Source organism: Coturnix japonica, chromosome 13 (assembly GCF_054131305.1).
Source record: "Coturnix japonica strain WE chromosome 13, WE-NBRP24, whole genome shotgun sequence".
Lineage (NCBI taxonomy): Eukaryota > Metazoa > Chordata > Aves > Galliformes > Phasianidae > Coturnix > Coturnix japonica.
In genome coordinates, this window is record NC_140675.1 from 11,832,103 (window position 1) to 11,853,342 (window position 21,240).

General features: G+C 41.9%; 1 protein-coding gene across 7 annotated transcripts; it reads left to right on the top strand.

The window, feature by feature from the left end:
• Positions 1-30: 30 nt before the first annotated feature.
• Positions 31-20,910, top strand: WIPI2 (WD repeat domain, phosphoinositide interacting 2). 7 transcript variants are annotated; one of them, XM_085513869.1, is made up of 12 exons: positions 31-268; positions 7,699-7,781; positions 11,993-12,206; positions 13,403-13,499; positions 13,913-14,010; positions 14,459-14,551; positions 15,338-15,408; positions 16,359-16,466; positions 17,204-17,368; positions 18,290-18,397; positions 19,211-19,341; positions 20,167-20,910. In XM_085513869.1, the coding sequence occupies exons 2-12, from the start codon at positions 7,777-7,779 to the stop codon at positions 20,277-20,279; spliced, it is 1,203 nt and encodes a 400-aa protein (XP_085369995.1). In that variant the 5' UTR covers positions 31-268; positions 7,699-7,776; the 3' UTR covers positions 20,280-20,910. The 7 variants fall into 7 exon arrangements, with proteins under 7 accessions (XP_085369995.1, XP_085369996.1, XP_015732340.1 ...); XM_085513870.1 differs by having other exon boundaries at positions 19,211-19,308; XM_015876854.3 differs by having other exon boundaries at positions 12,037-12,206.
• Positions 20,911-21,240: the final 330 nt, after the last annotated feature.

Sequence of the window (21,240 nt, forward strand, 5' to 3'; positions counted from 1 at the left end):
GCATGCGCAATGATGGGGCGGGGGTGGGACGGCGCCTGCGCGAGGCCTGTCCGCAGCCCGCAGCGTAAACAAGGCGCTGGCGGCGATGATGAGGCCGCGGGCGTGTGGAGCGGACCGGGACCGCCGGGACTGAGTTGTGCTGACTGCTGGACGTGTCCCCCCGCCGGACGGGGGTGGTTGAGGGTTGTCCCGCCATGAACTTGGCCGGGCAGAGCGGTGACGCCGGTAACGGCCATCTGCTCTTCGCTAACTTCAACCAGGACAACACGTAAGGGGGCGGTGCTGGAGTGGGGGGATGAGGGGGGTGAGAGGCCTGGGGGGGATCTGAGGGGTTGGGGGGGCCTGGGGGGGGCTGAGGGGTTGGGTTGGATCTGACGGTCTGGGGGGGATCTGAGGGGTCTGGGAAGGGGCCTGGGGGGGGTCTGAGGGGTCTGGGGGGGGATCTGAGGGGTTGGGTTGGATCTGAGGGGCCTGGGGGGGTGAGGGGCCTGGGGGGGGTCTGAGGGGTCTGGGAGGAGCTGGGCCTGCAGGAGGGGTGTTGAGAAGCGGGGGCCTGTGGGGCCTGGATGGACCTGGGAGGCTGAAAGGGCCATGGGACCGGGCGGTTCTGAGGTGAAGGGGAGCCCTGAAGCAGGGCTTTCATCCCTGTATGTTTTATGGGACTCCTCTCCCCCCTTTCTCCTTCCACCCCTGCGCCTATAAGCTCTCCCATTGTAACCTCCCTCCGCACTGCGATGCAGAGCCTTGGTTCCCCTCATCGTTTCGGTGAAGGGTCGTGTTCCATCCCCCCACAGGGCTGGGCTGTGCGGGAGCTGCGGAGTACACGGTGATCTCATGGGGACCACCCATGTCCTCTTGCCCCCTCTGTCCCTAGGATGCTGACCTGGTGCATCTCAGCCTTCACTTCTCTGGGATGAATAGATGGGGCTGTGTGCTCCTTGATGCTGCCCAGTCTGTAGGAGAGACCCAAATCTTCCAGTCCAAATACTCACTGTGGTCCTTTCAGTCCAACTCTTATTTTCTCATGCTGTCTGTGTGAAGCAGAACACCTCAGGTTTTGGTATAAATACTTCTCATGTGGTCCTTGAACTTTGTTTTCTATAGTTGATTTAAATTCTGAAAAGGGGCAGGTACCTCATCCACACATCCCATAATTACTGATAATTGCAGTGCTCTTGGAGTAGGAGACATTAATGTTATGTGGAGCGTTGAAGAGCAGTATCTTTCTGTTAAAGTAATGCTGATGGCTGGAGCTGGAACACTAATGAAGGATCTGCCTGTTTGAAATACTTAGGAAATGAAACTGGTGGGAAATAGCTGAAAGAGCATGTGAAAGGAGGAGTTTGATTTTAGGAAGTGAGTCAGAGGAAATGATTTCAGGTTGGCATCACTGGATGTAATCCGTGTGTGTCGTGAGGTTTTGTCGTTGGTGTGTTTTTTAAGCAGCTTGCTTGGCTCTCTCACAGCGACTTTAACACTTTTCCTCATATATTGTAGCACATGGGGATTTTTGAAGGCAAGAAGATTGCTTATGGCAGCTGCCAGAACTGAGGAGAAGGGTCACGTCCATGAAGGAAATGCTCTGTTTGCTTCTTAGGTTATGTTGGGGGTTCTGGGGTGGAGATAAAGTGGAGTTGGATAGACACAAGGCAGGAGAGCTTATAAGAGACTGAGTGGTGGGGGAGTCTCCAATCATTTGTAAGTAATCCATTCAGTGTATTGATCCACACTAGAGACTTCTGCAACTATTTTTCATCAAGTACAATACAGAGCTTGCTCTGTCATTGTGCCTATAAAGCATGCCCGTGTTGTACTCAGATACCACCCATTTTTTACCCATTACCAGATAAGTCGCAGTAAGTGGGAGGTCTGTCACCTGTTTCTGTTGTAATTTATAAAAGTCCTTATATGAGTTCTTGAAGTTAAGCTGTGCTGGCCAGGCTGATGATCTGAGCTTTAAAATAATCTTTTTCTGCTTATGATATGTGTTAATTTCTTGTTTGAATAGAGAAACAAGAGGCCAGCTGTCTGGGTTTATTGGTATGTTCCTCTAGGCAACTAGAAGATTACCATTCAGCAGGTGAGGAGAGGTGAAGAGCTCTTACTAGGGATGCATTACACTTTCCCATACAGGGCCTCCAAAACCTTGCTTATTTAAAACTTGCATTATAAGGAGTAAGTCCTTTTTGAGAGGGGCAGAGTGAGCAAGTGCAGTTCTTTCAGCCAGCATGTGAAAGACAAGCTTTGCTTATATCCTTCCAGTTAGCAAAGCTCACGTCGTATTTTAAGGTGTGCTTTATAATTAGAAAAACTGCTGGCAGACAAAACTGGGAAATAAATGATGTGAGTGTGTTGTCTTCATGTTAAAGCTTTTACCTTCATCACAGTGTCAGTTCCGTGCATGCTCTAATTGGTCTGGCTTACCTGGACAGCAAAGCCAATTGCTGCACATCAGAACAAGATACTTAGATGGTAAGAATAAGTGTTTTTTTAGTCTTTGTGGGAGGTTTGGTAATTAATGTCTGCCTCCCATAGGAAAGAGAGGTGCTTAGTGATGGTTTTTACTCTTGAGAAATTGGACTGCTGGTACTTAAAGGAACATTGTCAATATAATTGTTGCTGCAGCTTTTTCCAGTTTCCATTGTTTCCTAATGTTCATTTGTGGATGCTATTTCATGTTTGTTTGTGTAGCAATGCTGTCTTGTCTCTTGAAATAACATCTACATTATTACATGGGTTGTCTTGCTTATTTATTCCGTATTTCCCTAAGCTTTATTTACATCAGGGTTTGGGGTTATTGGCAGGGAGTGGAACTGCCTGAAAAAGCTCCACCTATGAAGCAGCAGGAGCAGGTGGTTTGTGGCTTCCCTTTGATATCGTATATTTTCATTAAAGAAAAACAGAGGTCACTTTCAGATGATGTTAACGTGCTTGTTTGGCCCTGGCCCTTCTCCCTGTGTGAATCAATCATTGCACAACTTGGCCTGACTGGCATTCTCTGACCGAGAGGCAGAAGCTCCAGCTTACAGATAAGCAAGCTGACCAACCAGAAGTCAGAAGCGAGCAGCAGAAGGCTCTCGGTGATCATGGTGCTATCGGTATGTTTTAGCAGCTGCAAATCTTTAATGACAGATGCTCAATAAGAGCACCATTTAAGAGCTCTTGAGCTCTGTTTGTGTTCCCTCTGGGAGGGCTGTTGTATGGCACGTTTCCTTTATGAAGTTTAAAGCTTATAAGAGATGGGAGCTTAATATTTTGTAGAAGTATCCGTGCCTGCTCTTAGTAGAAGCGAGTGGCTTTTAAGGCAAGACTTGAAGATCTGAAAGTTTACATACACCTGTAAAATAGGTAAAACTCTCAGTCTCTAAACTGTTACGCAAATGTTCCTTTGAGAGAACTTGTTCAACTTAAGTGGTCTTCAGGACCTATTTACAAGCTGTATATCGGTAACTTATGGTCTAACAGAAGTCAGCAAACTTCAGTAAGTAATTAAGTAACAACACTTGAAAACCAAATAGTCACAGTAGTTTTGAAAACAGTGCTACTGAGAGGACAAAACAAAGCCTTGCCTTTGGATTTCTAATGGAAACATCAGGAAGCCTGATTAGCACAGCCTCTGCCTTCATTATGTATGGAGTTCATGTGGCGGGTATCAGTCCACCTTGATTCTACGTTCTTAGTAAATATTTATAGTTCTGAAGTTGTAGAATATGCTTTTTGTCAGGGGAGTTGTGTTGTTATTCCCTTACCTTGTGATGCTGGAATCTCTGTGTTAAAGCTGTCTTTGCTTGATTCTGCTGCTGAACTGCTTGTGCTAAGGGGACAGAGTGTTGGGCACTCAGCATTCACTTCTCTGCCTCTCTCATAGGTGTCATCTATGGTTCTTGAGGACAGGAGAGTCTTTATGCTAAGGAGGCTTTAAAGCTGAGCTGAAGAGGAAAGAAGGAAGGAGATCAGGTGGCTCTCATATTCAGGAGAGAGCTGAGAGAAGCAGCCACTTGTCTTGTTGCTTGCTTTTACTGCAGTGGAGAGAGATAGCAGCTCGGGTGGGCTTGCTTAATGGTCCTGGATGAGAGAAGCAATTCCACAGTGTGTGAGTTTGCATGGGAATTTGGCCTGAGAGCAGTGATGTGTGCTTGAATTCTGAACCTTCTGTTGTCCCATCTTATTGCTGCACGTTAAGTGATGGGCAGGGGAGGTTTTCTCTGGCTTTAGCAGACTTAAATTTGTGATAATTCCTTTTCTAATATATGAGCAACGTGAAAACCTTTTTAGTTTTTAGTGCTGCTGATAAATCTTTGGAGCGTATGAGCTTTCTGCATTAACTTTCACCAAAACACCAACGTTGCTGACCTTTCTATTAAGATGTGTCTAGAAAATGTTACAGCTTGGATGTTGGCAGACAAGGTGAAAGCGGAGCCAAGTCAGCTTTTCCAGTAATTCTATCAGCATTCCATTTTCTTGTTTATTTTCCCCCTCTCTTTCATCATAAGCATTTGTTCACAAAATGTTTTCTCCTTAGAAATTTACATTGGATTTTAAATGAATTGGAACATTAGTATAATGAGACTGTATTGTAATGAAAGGAGGTTTAATTAACCAGTTATTTAAAATAGTGATGACTTCTGGAGTTGTGTTTCTATTGCAGGCCCTCTATGATAATGGAAAAGGGCAAAACTGGTTTTCTTTCTTCTATATTCATATTAAGAGAGCAAAAGAAAACCCATACCAGTTCCTAACCCATCTGAAAAAGCTTGTTCTAAACTATCCAGAGATTGACCCAGCTGATTTCCCACTGTAGGTGAGTGCCCTTACAGGGAGTGTCAGCATCTCGAAAGGAGCGTGTGAAATATAAGCACTGCTTGCTTGATGAGGTTAGTTTTAATTATTTATGACAGCTGCTCTTGAAAATGCTTTCAAGATTTAGGTAGTCTTGAATCAAACCCCGGTATTATCGTTGGAGGAAAACAAATAAGTGGCTAAACGCAGTTTCATAAATCACAGCCGCGTTGGTAGTTTTGTACCGAGTGGAAACCTTGATGGTGAAATAGCTCAAAGTGTGCAATATGAGGCTTGTAATAGAGGCTGCTCACAGAGGGTTGAATGAACACCTGTGTGTGGAGTGATGTTAGGAAAAAAAAATGGCTATTTTTTGGATATTGATCTTTTTTCAATTCCAGTCTCTCATCAGCTTTTGAAAATGGGTGATAATAAAGCATAACAGCCACAATGTTAAAGGAGCTTCCGATGATAAACTGCGGTATCTTCGTGTTGGCCACTGCCCATTTGAGCGCCGGTTGAATGGTTTATTGATCGTATTTCTTCCCATATGGCAGCACATTTTCAGGAGGTGAGGCCAAGATCCTCGTTCTTTGGGATTTGGTCATTTCGATAGCTATTGAGTGTCTTCAGGGCTTAAGTGTAATGTTGCTGTGATGGAGGATGGGGAATTCAAGTCATTGTGATGGTACCAGTGTAAATTAGCCTCCTGGATTCTCTTATTACACTTAAAAAGCCTTTTTCCAGTCATTTCATAACAAGTAATTCAAGAGTGACTTAAAAAGGAAATGGACCCTCCAAAATTCAGCATTGCTCTTCCAGTAGAAAAATTGTTAATTTGGGGCTACCCTCATATACTGAAATGAATTTAATTATGCTGACATGAGCTGAAACTTTGTATGCAAATGTTTTGTGACTTCATCACGACCTTGATCCAGGAAGAAGTAAGAAAAAGCAGCTGCCAATGGATGGGAAGATCTGTTCCATGCTGCCTTCCTTTTGGCTTCTACTCAATTGAATGATTTTTAGCTTGGATGCAGCTCGCTTCAGCCATTGCTTAGGGCTCACTTAGATGAAGGATAGGTGGTCAGCAGGGTAAGAACAATGGGTTTTCTTTCTGGTGTCAGTGATGCAGCAATATCAGCGTGCTCTTTGGTAAAAGGCAGTTCTCACTGAGGGACTCATCCGATGTCTTATGCGGATTTCTTTTATATTGCAAGGAGTCTTGTGACTCCTTTATTTTTAGCTGAGTTGAATGCTCGTCTGCATTGTGATGTGACAGTTTTCATGCCATTCTGCATTGCCCTTTCTTTTGAGAGAAACAATGAAAAAAAAAGTTCTCCTTTAGCTTCTGTTAGACCAAATAATAGTTCCGTGTTTCTACGACATTGGGATTTTCATTGAGTTGTACAAAAGTCAGGAGGAACAATGAAGAGTCCTCAGCAAATAATCAGATGCAGTCTGCTGAACATAGCAATTCTGCCTGGAATGAAATTAAATCTGGTATTTCTGGAGTGGCTTAGAAGAGCAGCAACAAAATTTGGTTTTATAGCTTCTCTGTCTCCAAGCCTAATATCTTTTTCTTTTTTTTTTAATATCATGGTTATTGCTTCTGGAGAGGCTCATTTCTCTTGCCTAGATGGCAAATCTTTTAATTAGAGGGTTTCAGTCTTCTTAAATATAATTTCTTAAGCAGACTGTTCCAGCTGTGTTTTTTTCCTAGGAGAAGACATCATACCATCGTGAAGAAATTGCTTTGGTAGCTTGGAATCTTAATTCAGGAGGATAAGAAGTTTTAGGACCTTGAAGTCTAAAGAGGACTGACATTGGAAATGTGAGAGAGAATACAGGGGAAAAAACAAAATCCATGAATCCGTGTTGTATTCTAACCACGGAACTAATTGTCAGTGCTTCAGAATGGCACTGAAGCATCTTGCAGGGTTCAGGAGGGCAGTTTGGCATAGGGTGATGGGATTGGGGCTGAGCCCTTTATTGAATGGCTTCTACAGCTTGGCACGTTGAAATGCATTGTGCTCTATGTTCATCTGTTAGTTTCCATGTGTCCTGACAGTAATAAATAGATGAACTGTAAGTACAATAATATACTTCCATACGGATGTATTTACTGTTAATTTTCTTTAGCTGCTTTGGTGTAAGAAGAGCTGCCAGATGAGCCTAAAGGTTTTCGAGCTCAGGATGTAACACCTGTCTTTACTGGAAAAGCAGTCATTCTGTGGGCAAAGAGTGAAAACTGAGTGATGATGGAAAGAATGGTTTGTCGTTCATCTTTAATGTTCTGCTGTTGTTAAAATCTGTTTAACATCAGAGAGGAGCGTTTTTGGGAGCACCTCTGATGAAAGATTCAGCACGAGTATTTGTACAACTGAGACTTAATGGTGTTCTGTGGGGATACTAGAGGATCATCAAGTGACACTAGAGGAAATTAGAGTTGGCAGTACTTAATTCTTTTTCATTTCTTTATATGAAAGCTTGGGGAAGGTTACAGTATAAAGAGCAAAAAAGTCCCCAGATAAACTCCGTTTAAAAGGTCCTATGGGTCACCTCTCACGATGAGGAAATGACGGGACTGGTTTGTGTTACATTATTCAAGTCATCTTCCCTCCACACTAAAGCTTTTTGTTTCTGAGGAATTGGATAAATGATCAGTATCCATTGGGCTGTAAGCTGTGAGTGGTGATCTCAGCAAATGTGGAGCAGGACTCCACGCCTCGGGTAATTCCGAAACTCTTTGGCCTTTTAAGAGTTCAGGAAATTCTGTGTATGATGACTATCCTTGGTCAAACCTTATCACTTTTCTTACTGGGTTAACCCAAGGTGTGAGATGGGGTAAGAATCTCTCCAAGGGTAATTCACAGCCAATGTCTTTTATGTTCTTGATGAACTTGGTTTCTCTTTCAGATCCCTTGCAGTTGGCAGTAAATCAGGCTACAAATTCTTCTCTCTTTCTTCCGTGGACAAATTAGAACAGATCTATGAATGCAGTGAGTATCTTTTTTATTGTTTGTTTTTTGTTCCATTAGTTGACTTCAGGAAGAATAATTTTTTCACTGGTTGTTTGAATGTCATGTGGGTGGAACCTTAAGCCTGTGATGGAATAGCACACGGATACAAAACAATTGATTGCTATCAGGGTAGACCCATATCAGTGTTATATATTTAAACTTAGGAGGTAGGCTGTGAAATTTGCTAATTGCCAAGAGAACTTCTCTTTGCTTTTCTAATTTTTATGACCAGTAGCCAAGTAACATAGCATCTGGGTATATAAAAACCCTGTTGGAGGGTGTCTTTGGGGTCTCTATACTGGCTCTATTGGGGCAAGCCACCACTCTTATACTTCTATCACACAAGTCATCATTTTTGAATCCTAATCTTTGCTGTGAAAGACAATAGCTGCAGCTTTACTCATTTAAAAGGCTGGTAATTTTTTAAGTATGGGTCACAGTTAAGTGGGATGTGAGATAAAATGGAGGCATGCCTGGAGGAGAAGCAGTAACTCCTTCTTTCCCAACTTCCATCCTCTTTTTGAGGATATAAGGATTCAGTGAATGCTATGTGCAAGCAATCTTCCCTTTCTTATAAGCCATGTGCAAGCAGATAGTGCCAATAGCCAGGATGTTGGCCTGTACACAAGAATCCTGGTGTATCATGCTGCACAACAGGATTGTCTTTGGACTCCATTCCCAAAGTGACCTGACTTTATGTCATCATAAGTTTGGGAATGGTGTATGATTCAGATCACCTATTATCTGTGGTTACAGCCTGCTTCTCTGTACAGTCAATGGAAAGAAGTAATTGTGATGTTTAAATTAGGCTCTTGTGGTCAGATGAATTGTGTTGCAGCTACATCTGCCCAACTGAGTCATGGCCTGGTTGTACTGGTTAATGGGTGCCTTGAATTCCATGTTATGCTGTTGAAATTAGGTACCTGACTTCTGTAGTATGTTAGGCACTTACAGTATCTGGCCTGATACGACCCGAAGAGACTCAGTGGAGAGGACTCCTGTTACATGAGACACTGAATAAACATACTGGGAGAGGTTGAGCTGAACTTGCAGAACTGTCTGGAGGTAGTCCTTGAAAGAAAAAGTATAGACAGGATAAAGTGCTTTATTCAGAATATTGCAGTGGAGCAGCTGGGATTAGAATTTAGACCTGCTGATTCAGGTCCTGTCTTCAAACTATTCTGGGCTGCCTGTGTTAGTTTAACCTTTCATATCAGAAATTTTCCTCTGTGACCCTTAGGTCTGTAGACGTGGAGCACAGAATGCAAGGTGGCTTTTAATAGAAAACCTGCTGGTTGTCCTGTGTGAGCCAGTCTGACTTGGCCTCTGCTCATAGGGCATGCAGTATCTGGTACTTCCCTTTAGAAAGGAAAGGTATTTTGAGGCCTCACCATCACACATGGCCCCTGCCTCCAACTTAGTTTGTACATAGAATCCTAGAATTAAATGGTTCTAAAGATTGTCATTTTGGGTGAGCACTTGTAAGTAAGGACCTCACTCTTTGGGTGATCTGCATGTTCTTATGTAGATGTCTGAGGTAAATTACAGCATGTAGTCTGGCTGTCCCTTACTTGATAGTGTAACTAAAAGGAATGGAAGGTTTCATTGTCCCTATTACATCACCATGACTGTGCAGATCACCCAGCTCCCTGCTCAGTGGATCCATCTGTAAAAAATGAGTATTGTATTGGAGGGTTCTTTGAGGCCTAATGAATATTTAGAACTTCTTCATGCACCTGGACTAGAAAGAGAATAAAAGCACATCTGATAGTAATCTAACTGCTTCTAACAAGCTCTTGTGCATGGTTGTGTGTGTGAAACTATATTTTTGTTACGTTTGCCTGTTTTTCCCTCATTGCTGATGCTAACACCATTTTGTAGCTCTTTGTTTTTTAACTGTATTTTCAATCTGACTTGCAGGTGGTACTCACAGCGGATAGAACACAGATACAAATAGGAAAAGAAACCAAACTGATTAACAGCATTGCTATAGGATTTAACTGGATCTATTAAAAATATGATTAATTCGGGTCAGCTGGGTGTAGGACGTGCAGTATATCCTGGTACTTCTCCTGAATGGTTACTCATAAGGAAGCATAAGTGACTTGGCAGCTGTGAAGAGATTTCTCATCTCTTTCTGTTAGGAGAAGGCAAAGGAACAGAGGTGCATGCTGTATTTTTGAAGTGACTTTAAAAGACTCTTACAAAGCTTTGCTCTGGAATGGTTACTGTATCGTAGCATGGGAAGTCTCCTTGTGGTAACAATCTGAGAGCGTTTATACTTTTTAGGCACTTTCATTTTTGGAGGTTTGTTGTTTTATTTCTTTCCCTTGCCCATAGCAACTGGATTCCTGCTAGCTAATCTGCATCAGTGCAGGGTAGGACAGCACTTCATTTGTTCTCTGCTGCTGTTCCTGTTCTGAAATACCAGTTCTCCCGCCTTCCTGGGAGCAGAACAAGTCCCAGCAGCTGCCTTAACACAGCTGCCCTTGGATGGGGAAAGAAGCTGAGTTTTCCCTTCCCAGCCTCAAGGAGCTGGGGGCAACCAGGCTGTAGTTTGGGGTCTTTGTGCACCAGTCCTCTCTGGCTCTTCTAAAAGGATGCTGTTATTGTGGAGGGCCGTGGGTTTGGATGGAAAGCTGATAACCCATACTGTGAAATGTTTGGAAATCTTTTTATGTCACTTTTCTGCATCTGGAAATCTGTGCATGAGATTATTGAAACAGATTTTTGTGTTCATCTTTTTCAAGCATTGTGTTGTTTGTGGCATCTGGAAAACAGAGAGAAATTCCTTGAAAATAAACTCATTTCTAAAGCACATTACCCCTTTTGCAAAAGTGAGGAAATTGAATTTTCAGAGCCTCTGTGAACACTTTTGTCTTCTCTGGAAAAATACCATCTTGCTTATTAGGTTTGGATAAAAGTCAATTATTTTGCACGAAGGCTGAAAATGCTCATTATAAACCCCCTTCTTTCCTGCGGGGAGGCTCCTGCTTTCTTGCTCTCATGTACCGAATTAAATGTTTTCTGTTCTTTTTCTTGAAATAACTGCCCAGAGAAGGCACTTTCAGAGCTGATACATTGCACTGCCATGGCATTGTAGTGCACTGAGAATGTCAGAACGTTTTTGCCAGTTGTTTGATAAGCCTTTTGGTTAAAACAGAAGCCTTCGGAAGTAAGCTGGCTGTTTGCTTTTGTCTTCTGGCAGTTCAGTCGTTTAAAACATGTTAAGCATTGACTTCATCCAGATCCCCATTTCTGAAAAGTGTGGTCATTTCCATTGGAGAGGTGCCAGAGGCTCACATTGCTTGTCTTGATTCCTTCCTGTAATGGAAGGGCAGACATAGCCAACAGCCACAGGAGAGCCTGTGGGATGGGGAAAACTCCTGCTTTTTCTTGACATGGAATAGCTTTTTAATTCATTCTGCTTTAGTTTCAAAAGCATCTGTGCAGCTGGCTTTGTTTCTGAGTGCAGATGATCCAGCAAGGGAGTAGGCTGTCTTCTATGAGTGTTAAGTGCCCTCATGTTGTTTTGAAGTGTGTTTCTGTTGGTAGCTTAAAAGCTGCTGTGAAGGCTATGTCCAAAACCTCATGAGAATAAGAAAGAAAAGTGCCAGGGTATCTACTAGTGGGATTTTGGACACTTTGGTCCAGTACAGCAGCTACTCTGGCAGTACTGCTTTGCTGGAGATCCCAGGCTCTGCTCCTTCTGTCATATCCAGGTCTTGAATGATGACTTGGGTTCCTCCTTTGTATCTCTCATAGTAAAATATGTGACAAAATTAAAGCTGTCTTATGGCGATGCATACATGCTGTGGTCCAGGGATTCCCTGTTTTAATTGGTTTTAGGTAGTATCAGGTGAAAGATGTTGTGTATTTAAAAAAATACATAAGTCAGTGGCTGAAACAGTGTTAAGACAAATGAGTTCACCAGCTTCTTTACATCAACTTTTTCTGTTCCTTTATGGGGAAATGTGCAGGCTCATAGCATTGCTTTAGAGGAGAGAAAGCAACAAAGAACACACGTTTGCTTTCCTAAATTTCTACAGAGAGAACAAAATCCTAAGTTTCTGGAACTTAACTATCCATCCTAACTTAACTCAGCCATTGTGCCAGAATGTTTGTGTTCTTAGACTGCATTACCTTGAACAGTATTTCCTGTTAATACACATCATTCTCCTTCCCTGAAGTCTCCTCTGTGTTTTGTTTCCCCTCCCTTGCTGTGGTTCCTCAGCTGACACTGAAGATGTGTGCATCGTGGAGAGGCTGTTCTCCAGCAGTTTGGTGGCCATAGTCAGCCTTAAAGCTCCACGCAAGCTGAAGGTTTGTCACTTTAAGAAGGGGACAGAGATTTGCAACTACAGTTACTCCAACACCATCTTGGCTGTCAAACTCAATAGACAGGTGAGTAGTAATTTTAGTGAAAACAAGTGGGCTTGCAGAGCTTATTCCAGTGGTTTCTCTGGTGGGTGGTTTTTCCTTTGGTGACAGAAATTAATTTGTTTCCTTATGTAGCTTCTGTAACATTTTATGGCATCTGAGCAGCTCTATTTGGTTAAGAATTTCTGGTTCTGTGTTTATATGTTTTGTTAGAATGTCTTGAGCAGGCTGATCTGACCACATTGCTGACCCAGCTTTGAGTGGGAGGTTGGACTGGAGACCTGCCATGGTCCCTTTGGTGTTTTGGATCACAAGATGATTCTGATTGAAAGTACGTGGGGGCAACAATTTCTACTTGGGCCAAAATTTAAACTTCAAGTTGTTTTTAATATTTTTAAAAACAGCTTGAATTCTTCACATGCTGTCACTGATACAGGGTAGTCTTGAAGTTGGGTACTTGTAGTACGAAGTCATTGGCAGGTTCTTTTACAGATATGGTTTTCTGTCTTCAGCCATTTCATTCGAAGTGGAGAAAATAACATCTGAATGATGAACTCATCTTAGTGTCCATGTCTACCCTCAAAATCAGATGAGAGATAATGTGATTCCTGTTTAAAATTGTGAGGGATACAGTGACTGGTGTTATTTCTGACACGGTGAGGTGTGTAAGGTCTCCAGATAGTCACCAAAGGGCAAATGAGGTGTTGAAGAACTTAATTGTTTGTTTGTTTTTGAAGTACCTCACCAATGAGTATGAATAAGTAATAGGCTCTGTAAACAGTTTTTAAAAGTCTTGTATATTTTTCTTTCTAATCACAGCAGGAAATGGGGCCCACGTGTGAATTGGCCTCTAGAGGGAGAGAAATACACATGGGCAGGCAGAGAATAAGGGTGAAATAGGTAGAGATAAAGGTTTCTGTCTTGCTTACTCAATCTAGTGGAGTAAACCATTTTCATTTAAATCAATTTACAATGGCATGGTTGAAAGAAGTCAAGTATACTGGTCAGTTGAAGTGTATGAGAGTAGTATTGCAGTATTGAACCCTTGTCAAGAGGTTTATCTTGTGTGTCTTGTATCAGACTCATGTCTTCCCATCAGGTTGGTACAAACTTTTCTGGAAACTGGAAGGTACCAGCTGCACTTGGATGCTGGTTTTTAGAATTGATAACTTCATGTAAACTCTCTTTTCATATCACTATTTGATCTGTCCCATGTCTAGAGGCTGATAGTATGTCTGGAAGAGTCTCTTTATATACACAATATACGAGACATGAAGGTATTACATACAATCAGGGAGACACCACCCAATCCAGCAGGTAAGTTTGTTGTTCAACTGCCTCCTCTATATTCTAGTCTCCCCATGCAGATGTGTTGGATTGTTAGATCAGAAAGAAGCAATAGAGATGCTTACGAGTTAGATCTCTCCAGCACTTGGTACAAATATGTCAAGTTACTGCTTTAGAAATTCCTTGTACTTTGTTGGGTAGTGTAGCTCTGACAGTATTTTACTTTGTTCTAAACTTTATTAGTAATTATGTTAGACAAGTATTCTTGCAGATTGACTTGAGATTTCTTATTATTGTTCTGTGTCTATTGATACCTTGTGAGAGCGATTGAGTTGACATTTGCAATATTTGAATGTAGAGTCAGAAAGCTTTTCCTTTTAAGGTTTAGAGTTTGCTTTTTTCTGACTGTGCTTTGTTGTTTTCTACTTCTAAATACATTTTAGGGTTGTGTGCTTTATCAATAAACAATGACAACTGCTATCTGGCCTATCCAGGGAGTGCAACTATTGGAGAAGTACAAGTCTTTGACACCATCAATCTGGTAAGGGTATTTGTGAAGACTGTTTCCCTTTCTAAAGATGCAGTTTTTGGAAATGACTCTAATTGCTCAAAGAGGAATTACTGGACATTCCAGTAATTCCAACCACAAAAAAACTGGCAGTGTCCTTTATACTTAGGCATTATAGAATGTTGACAGAGAGAAGTAAGACCATTGAGGAGAGCTGGGCGAATTGATGAAATAGAAGTACAGTTACTTCTAGTAGAGTTGTCTTTAAGTAGCTTTCTTCTGCTTGTATTCTCTATGTATGGGCTTCAGTAATTTTGTGTGCTTTCACATAGCAGTTACTGAAATAGTTGTTGAAATTGTTGTCCGTAAGTAAGGCTTGTATTTAGCTTGAATACTCTTACACACAAAGATTTAAGCTGTGAATGTGTAGTGTTTAATGTGTGCTGTACTAAGGTTCTGTTTTATTGATTCACTCCTGCAGAGAGCTGCTAATATGATCCCAGCTCATGACAGTCCCTTGGCTGCTTTGGCTTTTGATGCAAGTGGTACTAAACTTGCCACTGCCTCAGAAAAGGTAAGGTGTCTTTTTATTGACTTGCCTGCAATGATCAACTTAAGTGGCCTGAAACAAATCTTGTGTTCAAGCGTGCACAATTATGCTTGCAGTGCCAAAAAAGAAGGCCTAGAGTTATAACAACGAGTCTTAAGTTAAGAACTGTTAATTATATTTGACTAAACTTCCAAGCTGTGACGTGTTGGATAATAAGGTTATTTGAATAAGTACATTTTAATCGTGCTGTAATCAGAGCAGTCCTCTAAGTGTTTCTGCTGTTAGTGCAGGGTGCCTACTAGAAATCAGATGGTATTGCTTTGATGCTGTCTTCCTAATGAAAGCCACACAGTTAAAGTCAAAAGAGAGAGTTGTCTTGCCTGCTTTTGGCACATGATGGCAAATGGTCTGTCTGAACTGTATAAATTCAAAAGCATGAAGACTTTGCTGTCTGGGTAATAAGCTTAGAGTATAAAGATGCAGCATGATTGCACCTGTTAAAGGCAAAAAGACATCCAGATGAGTATACTTACAGATAACAAACATGGTTGTTTTCATGATCAAATGTAATAAGAGGAGCTGTTCTTGATGCACAGCTTGTACCCTCCATTAGTAGCTCCCACTTTGTTGTTTCTCCATTCTTCAAACACATCTTACAAACAAGATCCATAAATATTTCATGCTAGTGTGTGGTGTGCATCAGCTGTGCTAAGTTAACAGCAAAATGGTTTGTTGTACTCTGCTCACCAGGGCTAATATACCGTGTGAGATCTTGAAATGATAATGGAAGGTGACATTTTTTCTTTGTAGGGGACGGTGATAAGAGTGTTTTCCATTCCAGAGGGACAGAAACTCTTTGAATTCCGGAGGGGAGTGAAGAGGTAAAGCTGATCCGAACTAGTTATCTGAAGCTCCTTCTTTATAGTAGATCTCTAGTGTGCTCAGCTCTTGAGCTAGCTTCCTAATTATTGCCTGTTGTCGCATTCCTCCAACCCTGCCTGTGTGCTTACCACGTTTTCAGTTTGAATGTCTTCCAACTTCCCTTCTTAAGACTTGACTATTCTACAAATCAATCCTGTCAGGATTTTACTTCCTCTTGCATTTTAAAAATTCATTGGCAAGGAAACTTGTTTAAAGTGGATCAAGCCTTAGAAGATATATGATATTCTTAAGGCAAATGGAAGCAATACATCTAATTTTCTCCATCTTTTAAACCCTGCTTATGCCATGGCCATTGAAAGTCAATTTGACATTGTACTACAGTTTGTGGTGGTAGTAACTCTAGCTGTACTGTAATTTGTGTAGAGGTAAGACTGAGTTCAGGTTGTTCCTGGTTGGGCCCCCCATATCTGGTATTTGTCAGAGTTAAATGTCATTTTAAACGTTCTTAATGGGGCTCTTGCTCTTGAGCAGCTCTAAGAAGGTACTGGGAGATTCGGAACGCTTTACTATGGAAGTGTTTTGTTTTTTTTTCCTTATTATTTACAAATCAGTGTTGACTGAGAAATCTCTTTAATCAAGCCAGTCATTTTGGGTAAACTGCAAGTCACCTGTAACTTCTGGCAGAGGAAAAGGAGCGTGTGATTTTGCTGTAGAGCCACAGTTCCTTCCAGCTATCGCAGCACATCTCATGTGAATGCTATGGAGCTTCTTAGTGGTGAATGTCCAGAAAGACTCCTACCTACCAGTGTGGAGAAGAAATATTCTCATTTAAGTCAATTCCAACGAGTCACTTAACACCAGCTTTTTGTAATACCAGGTGCTTTTGCATTAGAATGTCAAAAATAATGCTTTGGTGATTTTTTTTTTCCTTTTTATGTCCTCCCACCAGGTGTGTGAGCATCTGTTCATTGGCTTTCAGCATGGATGGCATGTTTCTGTCTGCATCCAGCAACACGGAGACAGTGCATATCTTCAAACTTGAGACTGTGAAAGAAAAGTAAGTTTCAGAGATGCCTTAGACTTTTCAAGGAAACGAAGAAAACAGGATGAGCTCATCAAAGAGTGAACAGGCTTCATTTGAACACTCTGTAAAATAAAGGATGTGACAGATCAGTAATGAATCAGCAGCTGTCCCTGGTCTGCATATTGTTGTTGTAATTAATAGGATAAGTGTTGTTGCCAAAGAGGAATTGGACATCCTTGGCAGAGGAATGTGAGGGTACTTTGTTTTTACTTATATTATCCCACCTATATTTTCCATAAGGAAAGCTCCATCTCAGCATTACCTTCCAGCTGCCTACATGATTCTAAAAGGCACCATGTTGTAAAATGTTTCTACTTACAGTTTGAGAAGACAGTTTTATTTATACCTTTTGTTGGAGACAGTGGTTTGGTTATTGATTAAACAGGTGAATAATATCTTGAAGCGTAGCTCTTTGCAGTAGGTCTTATTTTTGTATGACAACCTTTATGAAATGCAGCTGTATAAACAGAAGTATCAATTTACAATAGATCATGCTTTAGCAACAGGCCGAGGGTATTATAGGACATACTGTGCCCTGCAGTGTAAATTGAGTGCATTGAGTTCTCAAGGCTGTCAGTAATCCCCAAAGGAAAACAAATAACTGCTTCATCTCTTTCAAAATGAAAAGAGGTTTTGAAGTGTTGACGCACCTTTTTCTCCATTTTGAAGTCAAAGTTGGACGCATCTTTCTTGTTTCTCCCAACTTGCAGACCTCAGGAAGAGCCTACAACCTGGACTGGTTACTTTGGAAAAGTGCTGATGGCCTCAACAAGTTATCTGCCCTCTCAAGTAACAGAAATGTTCAACCAGGGTAGAGCCTTTGCTACAGTCCGCCTGCCATTCTGTGGGCACAAAAATATCTGTGCACTTGCCACGTGAGTAAAGAAATGGAGCTTGCATTCACCACCCGCTGGGTTGCCACATGGAGCAGGCACTGTAGGGTGTACCTCATCTCCAGCTGAGTAGATAGTACACAGAGGAATGGATCGCTGTAGTGCTTTCAGAGCCTCTTCTGGCTTATGAGCTGTGTGTTGGAGCTAATGTCTCATGGTCCTGTGAGAGACAGTGAGGGAAAGACGCAGTGTTTGGATAAGCAGTAGACTATCTAAAGTGTTGTTTAAAGATGTCTTTTAGTTCTCAGAGAAGTCTGTTGAGAACAGATCTGTGGGCTTAAGGCATTTACTTTGCTGCAAAGTAAAGCAATTTGGACTAGCGGTTAAAGAAGTCCTTGAAAGCAAGTCCGTGTTGTTCTTGTCTCTAAAACTGCATAGTGTTCATTAGAGTTAATTTTGAGACCTCAGCATAATTTTTCTTGTCATTTCCAAAGTCAGTACCCATTTGGCACATCTACCAAAGCAATAAGCTGAGCAGCAGTAAATGCATTTTATGGGGGTTGTGTGCTTGGTATGCTTGGTTTGCTTCATGCCTGTGTTTCTCTCCTGTGATCTCAAAGCACCCTTTAAGCAATAATTAAACTTCATAACATTTCTGAAGAAAGTAAATACTTCTCCAGAGACAAATACTGTGACCTATTGCGCAGGATGGTAACTTCTCAGGTTGCTTTCTTGAGTTATGTGTAAACTGCTTGATTCCCAGGGCATCCTATTAGCCCCATTGAGGTTATGCCTTATTTTTGCACATAGTTGTTTCCTGGGTGTTCTGTCTATGCACCTGTTAGCAGCATTGCCTATCTAGGTGAAGTAAGTGTGAAAAATAATGGCTTGAAATCACAGGAGAAGAGGGCAGGGTGCTGATAGGAACTCGAGTTCTTATTAATCTCCTCTGAACGTTCCTAGAATTCAGAAGATCCCTCGTTTATTGGTGGGAGCTGCTGATGGGTATCTCTACATGTACAACCTAGACCCCCAAGAAGGAGGAGAGTGCACACTAATGAAGCAGCACAAGTAAGTTCACATTACTGTGACTGTTGGTGACTGTTACCTCTTATTGCTTCACAGAATTCAGTTGTTCAGCCCACGCTGCAGAGGTCTAACTTAAAGCAGCTCATTTTTTTTTAAACCAGCTTTTTGTCAGACCTCTGACATGAATGAGTAACTCGAGAACCCCCTTGTGCCACCCTTCCTTGTATCTTCTACATTAAGCACTGCTTTACCAGCAGAAACTTAACGCTGTCCAATTGCAGTGAAGAATCAATTGCTGTTAGCTGTGTGATCCTGTTTCCTCTTTCTCTGCAGTTTGAGTTAAGTTACTTTGACAGGAACCTGAACCATCTGACACCGTTCTCTTCATCAATAAATCAAGTAGTTATAGAAATGAGAAAGCGTTGCTCAAACTTCATAGAGGGAAATCTGGCTTATGAAATTTTATCTGTGTACTCACTCTCTTGGTGTCCTTATTAAAATTCCTTGTGTGGAGACAGGCCAAATAGTGTTTTGTAGCAGTACTGCAGAATACTTAAGGAAATATGACGAGGCCTTGCTATTTCATTCTAAGATTTGAAGGGAACAGATAGACTGATGTAATTGCTTTACTTACATGATCTATCATAAAATTAAATCATGGTGTGAGGCTACGTATCCCTTGCATTGTGACAGAAGCACATGGAATTGGAAATGATAACTGCCTTCCCAGAAGAGACCACATGCTTCCTGTTGTATTCTTGCACATCTAATGAGATATTCTTGTGTAGCTGTCAGCTAAAGCTGTGTTATGTCTGGGCAGATCACCTCTCAAACTAACACTTCTCTTCTTGGTAGGCTGGATGGCAGCATGGAGCCAGCCAACGAGATCCTGGAGTCTGCATCCCACGACCGGCCGTTGGTAGCACAGACATACAGTGCTGCTGTGACTAAAGGTACATACGTGCCTTCCTCACCCACAAGGCATGGTAAGGAGAGGGCTGGAAACAGGGCAGGGAGTGCCTCTGCATGCTGCTTCATTCTAGATGGCTGCATGAGCTCGTCTGCTTCAACACTGAGCTTTTCATGGCTAAGAGTGTGATGTGAAGCACTGGTGAGTGGTAAAAGAGCACTTGCAATGTATGGCAGCTTTCTGTAGATGGACCTCTCATCTTTGCTAGTTTCTGGGTAGAGCATTGTCTTGAGTTGCGTTCAGTTACTTCAGTAATAGTTGCGGTACTTGTCAAATGGTTCTTGAGATGCTGTAACCATTCTATGAAGGAGTTCTGAACCCAGACCTTCAGCAGAGCATCTGAATTTGTAGCACTTCTCAGTGTGTGTGTGTGTGATGCTGTGTTCCTGTAGTTCCTTATGGCAGTTCCGACCTTTGAGCCTGATTTGCTGCTCTGTTAAGTTGAGTGGATGAGAATTTAGTTTATGCTGGAGTTCCCAAGTGAGTAGAGCTTGTGTATAAGGCTCTTAACATCTTTGTATAGCGCTTGGGTTAATGCTTCAGCTGCAGAGGAAGCACAGGCTGCACATACAGCATCAGTGCTGCAGTTGCAGCTGTAATGGATGGGTAGAGAGTATAAAAACATCAGCTGCCCTGAAGCAACAATATTCATGGCACGCATGCAGAGTAATCACAAACTGCTCTTGGCTTGGAGAAACGTGGTCATAATGAAGGCAAACATAGGGTGGCAGTGAAACTGTTGCAAATAACGTCTGGTACTTCAGCTGGAATCGCTGCTTTGTTGGATCCAAGCCTTAGTTTATGCTGCTGATCATTGAACTGCTTCTTCCTTTTTCTGCAGCTTATACAGAGGACCTGGGAGCTGTGGGTGGAGCTTGCCTGGAAGACGAAACCAACTCACTCAGATTGGATGAAGACAGTGAGCATCCCCCCATGATCCTTCGGACAGATTAAACTTTGACCTGTGAACTCACTCCTGAAGCAGAGAACACTGGCTTGATGTTTCTTGAGGAATCTCGTGTTATGCTGCTATGAACTTTGACATGAGTTGGGAGAGAGGATGACAGACTCTTACAGTTTTAAGTCGTAGCTGTAGTTCTAATTCTATACCATTGGAAAAAAAAAATATATGGTTTTCAATTCAGTGGCTTTTAATCTTGCTTATCTATTTTAGCTGTGTTTTTTGTTTTGTTTTTTTTCATTGCCAAAACCTGCTGTTTGTGCAGCCCTCGGAGCCTACTAGCTTTGCATGCGTTCATGTGCCAAGCAAGCATAGGAGGGGGAGAGAGAGAGAGAAGCCACTTTATAACAAACCCAAGTTTGTATTTTTTTTACATATGTATATAATACTTAGCTTATACGAGGAAGGAGCAGAGAAGTGGTTTTGGAAGCTGAGACTAGTTCTGCACTGACAAAGGTCCAAATGGTTTCCTGTGCATGGGCTTGCAGGCATACCTAGTGACTGACATGCAATCTTTCAAACGCAACGGCCTGTTTTTTTTGTTGGGTTATTTTTATTTTTTGGGTTCTCCCTCCCCTTTCCTGGACCATTTTGTTAATTAAAATTCCTTCTGAATGTTGTGTATTTGTGGGAGTGTTCTGTTTGTTGGCACTGAAAACTGGAAATGTTTCCCTGCGTAAGGATATAGAATCTAGAAAGTGCCTTTACAGGGAGGAAGAGAATTGCTGCAGGAAGAAAACTAGAAGGAAGGAGGAATTGCTTGAGGCTTGTTAGGTCACCTCTGGTTGAGCATCTGTAGCCCACTGTGGCTGATGTGTTTGTCTTTGTCTTTTTTAAGGACTTGGGATGCACTTTCTCTCCTGTAGGTTGTTCTGTTTCTTTGGCAGAGTAGCAATAATCTTATTTTTTTTAGTATACTTTTATTAAGTATCAAAAGCAATGATTCTGCCGGCC

Coding starts and splice junctions, on each gene's coding strand:
- WIPI2 (XM_015876854.3), top strand. CDS start 195: ATGAACTTGGCCGGGCAGAGCGGTGACGCCGGTAACGGCCATCTGCTC. Junction 14,552..15,337: donor TTGCCACTGCCTCAGAAAAG/GTAAGGTGTCTT, acceptor TTTTCTTTGTAG/GGGACGGTGATAAGAGTGTT. Junction 19,342..20,166: donor TTCCTCACCCACAAGGCATG/GTAAGGAGAGGG, acceptor CTTTTTCTGCAG/CTTATACAGAGGACCTGGGA.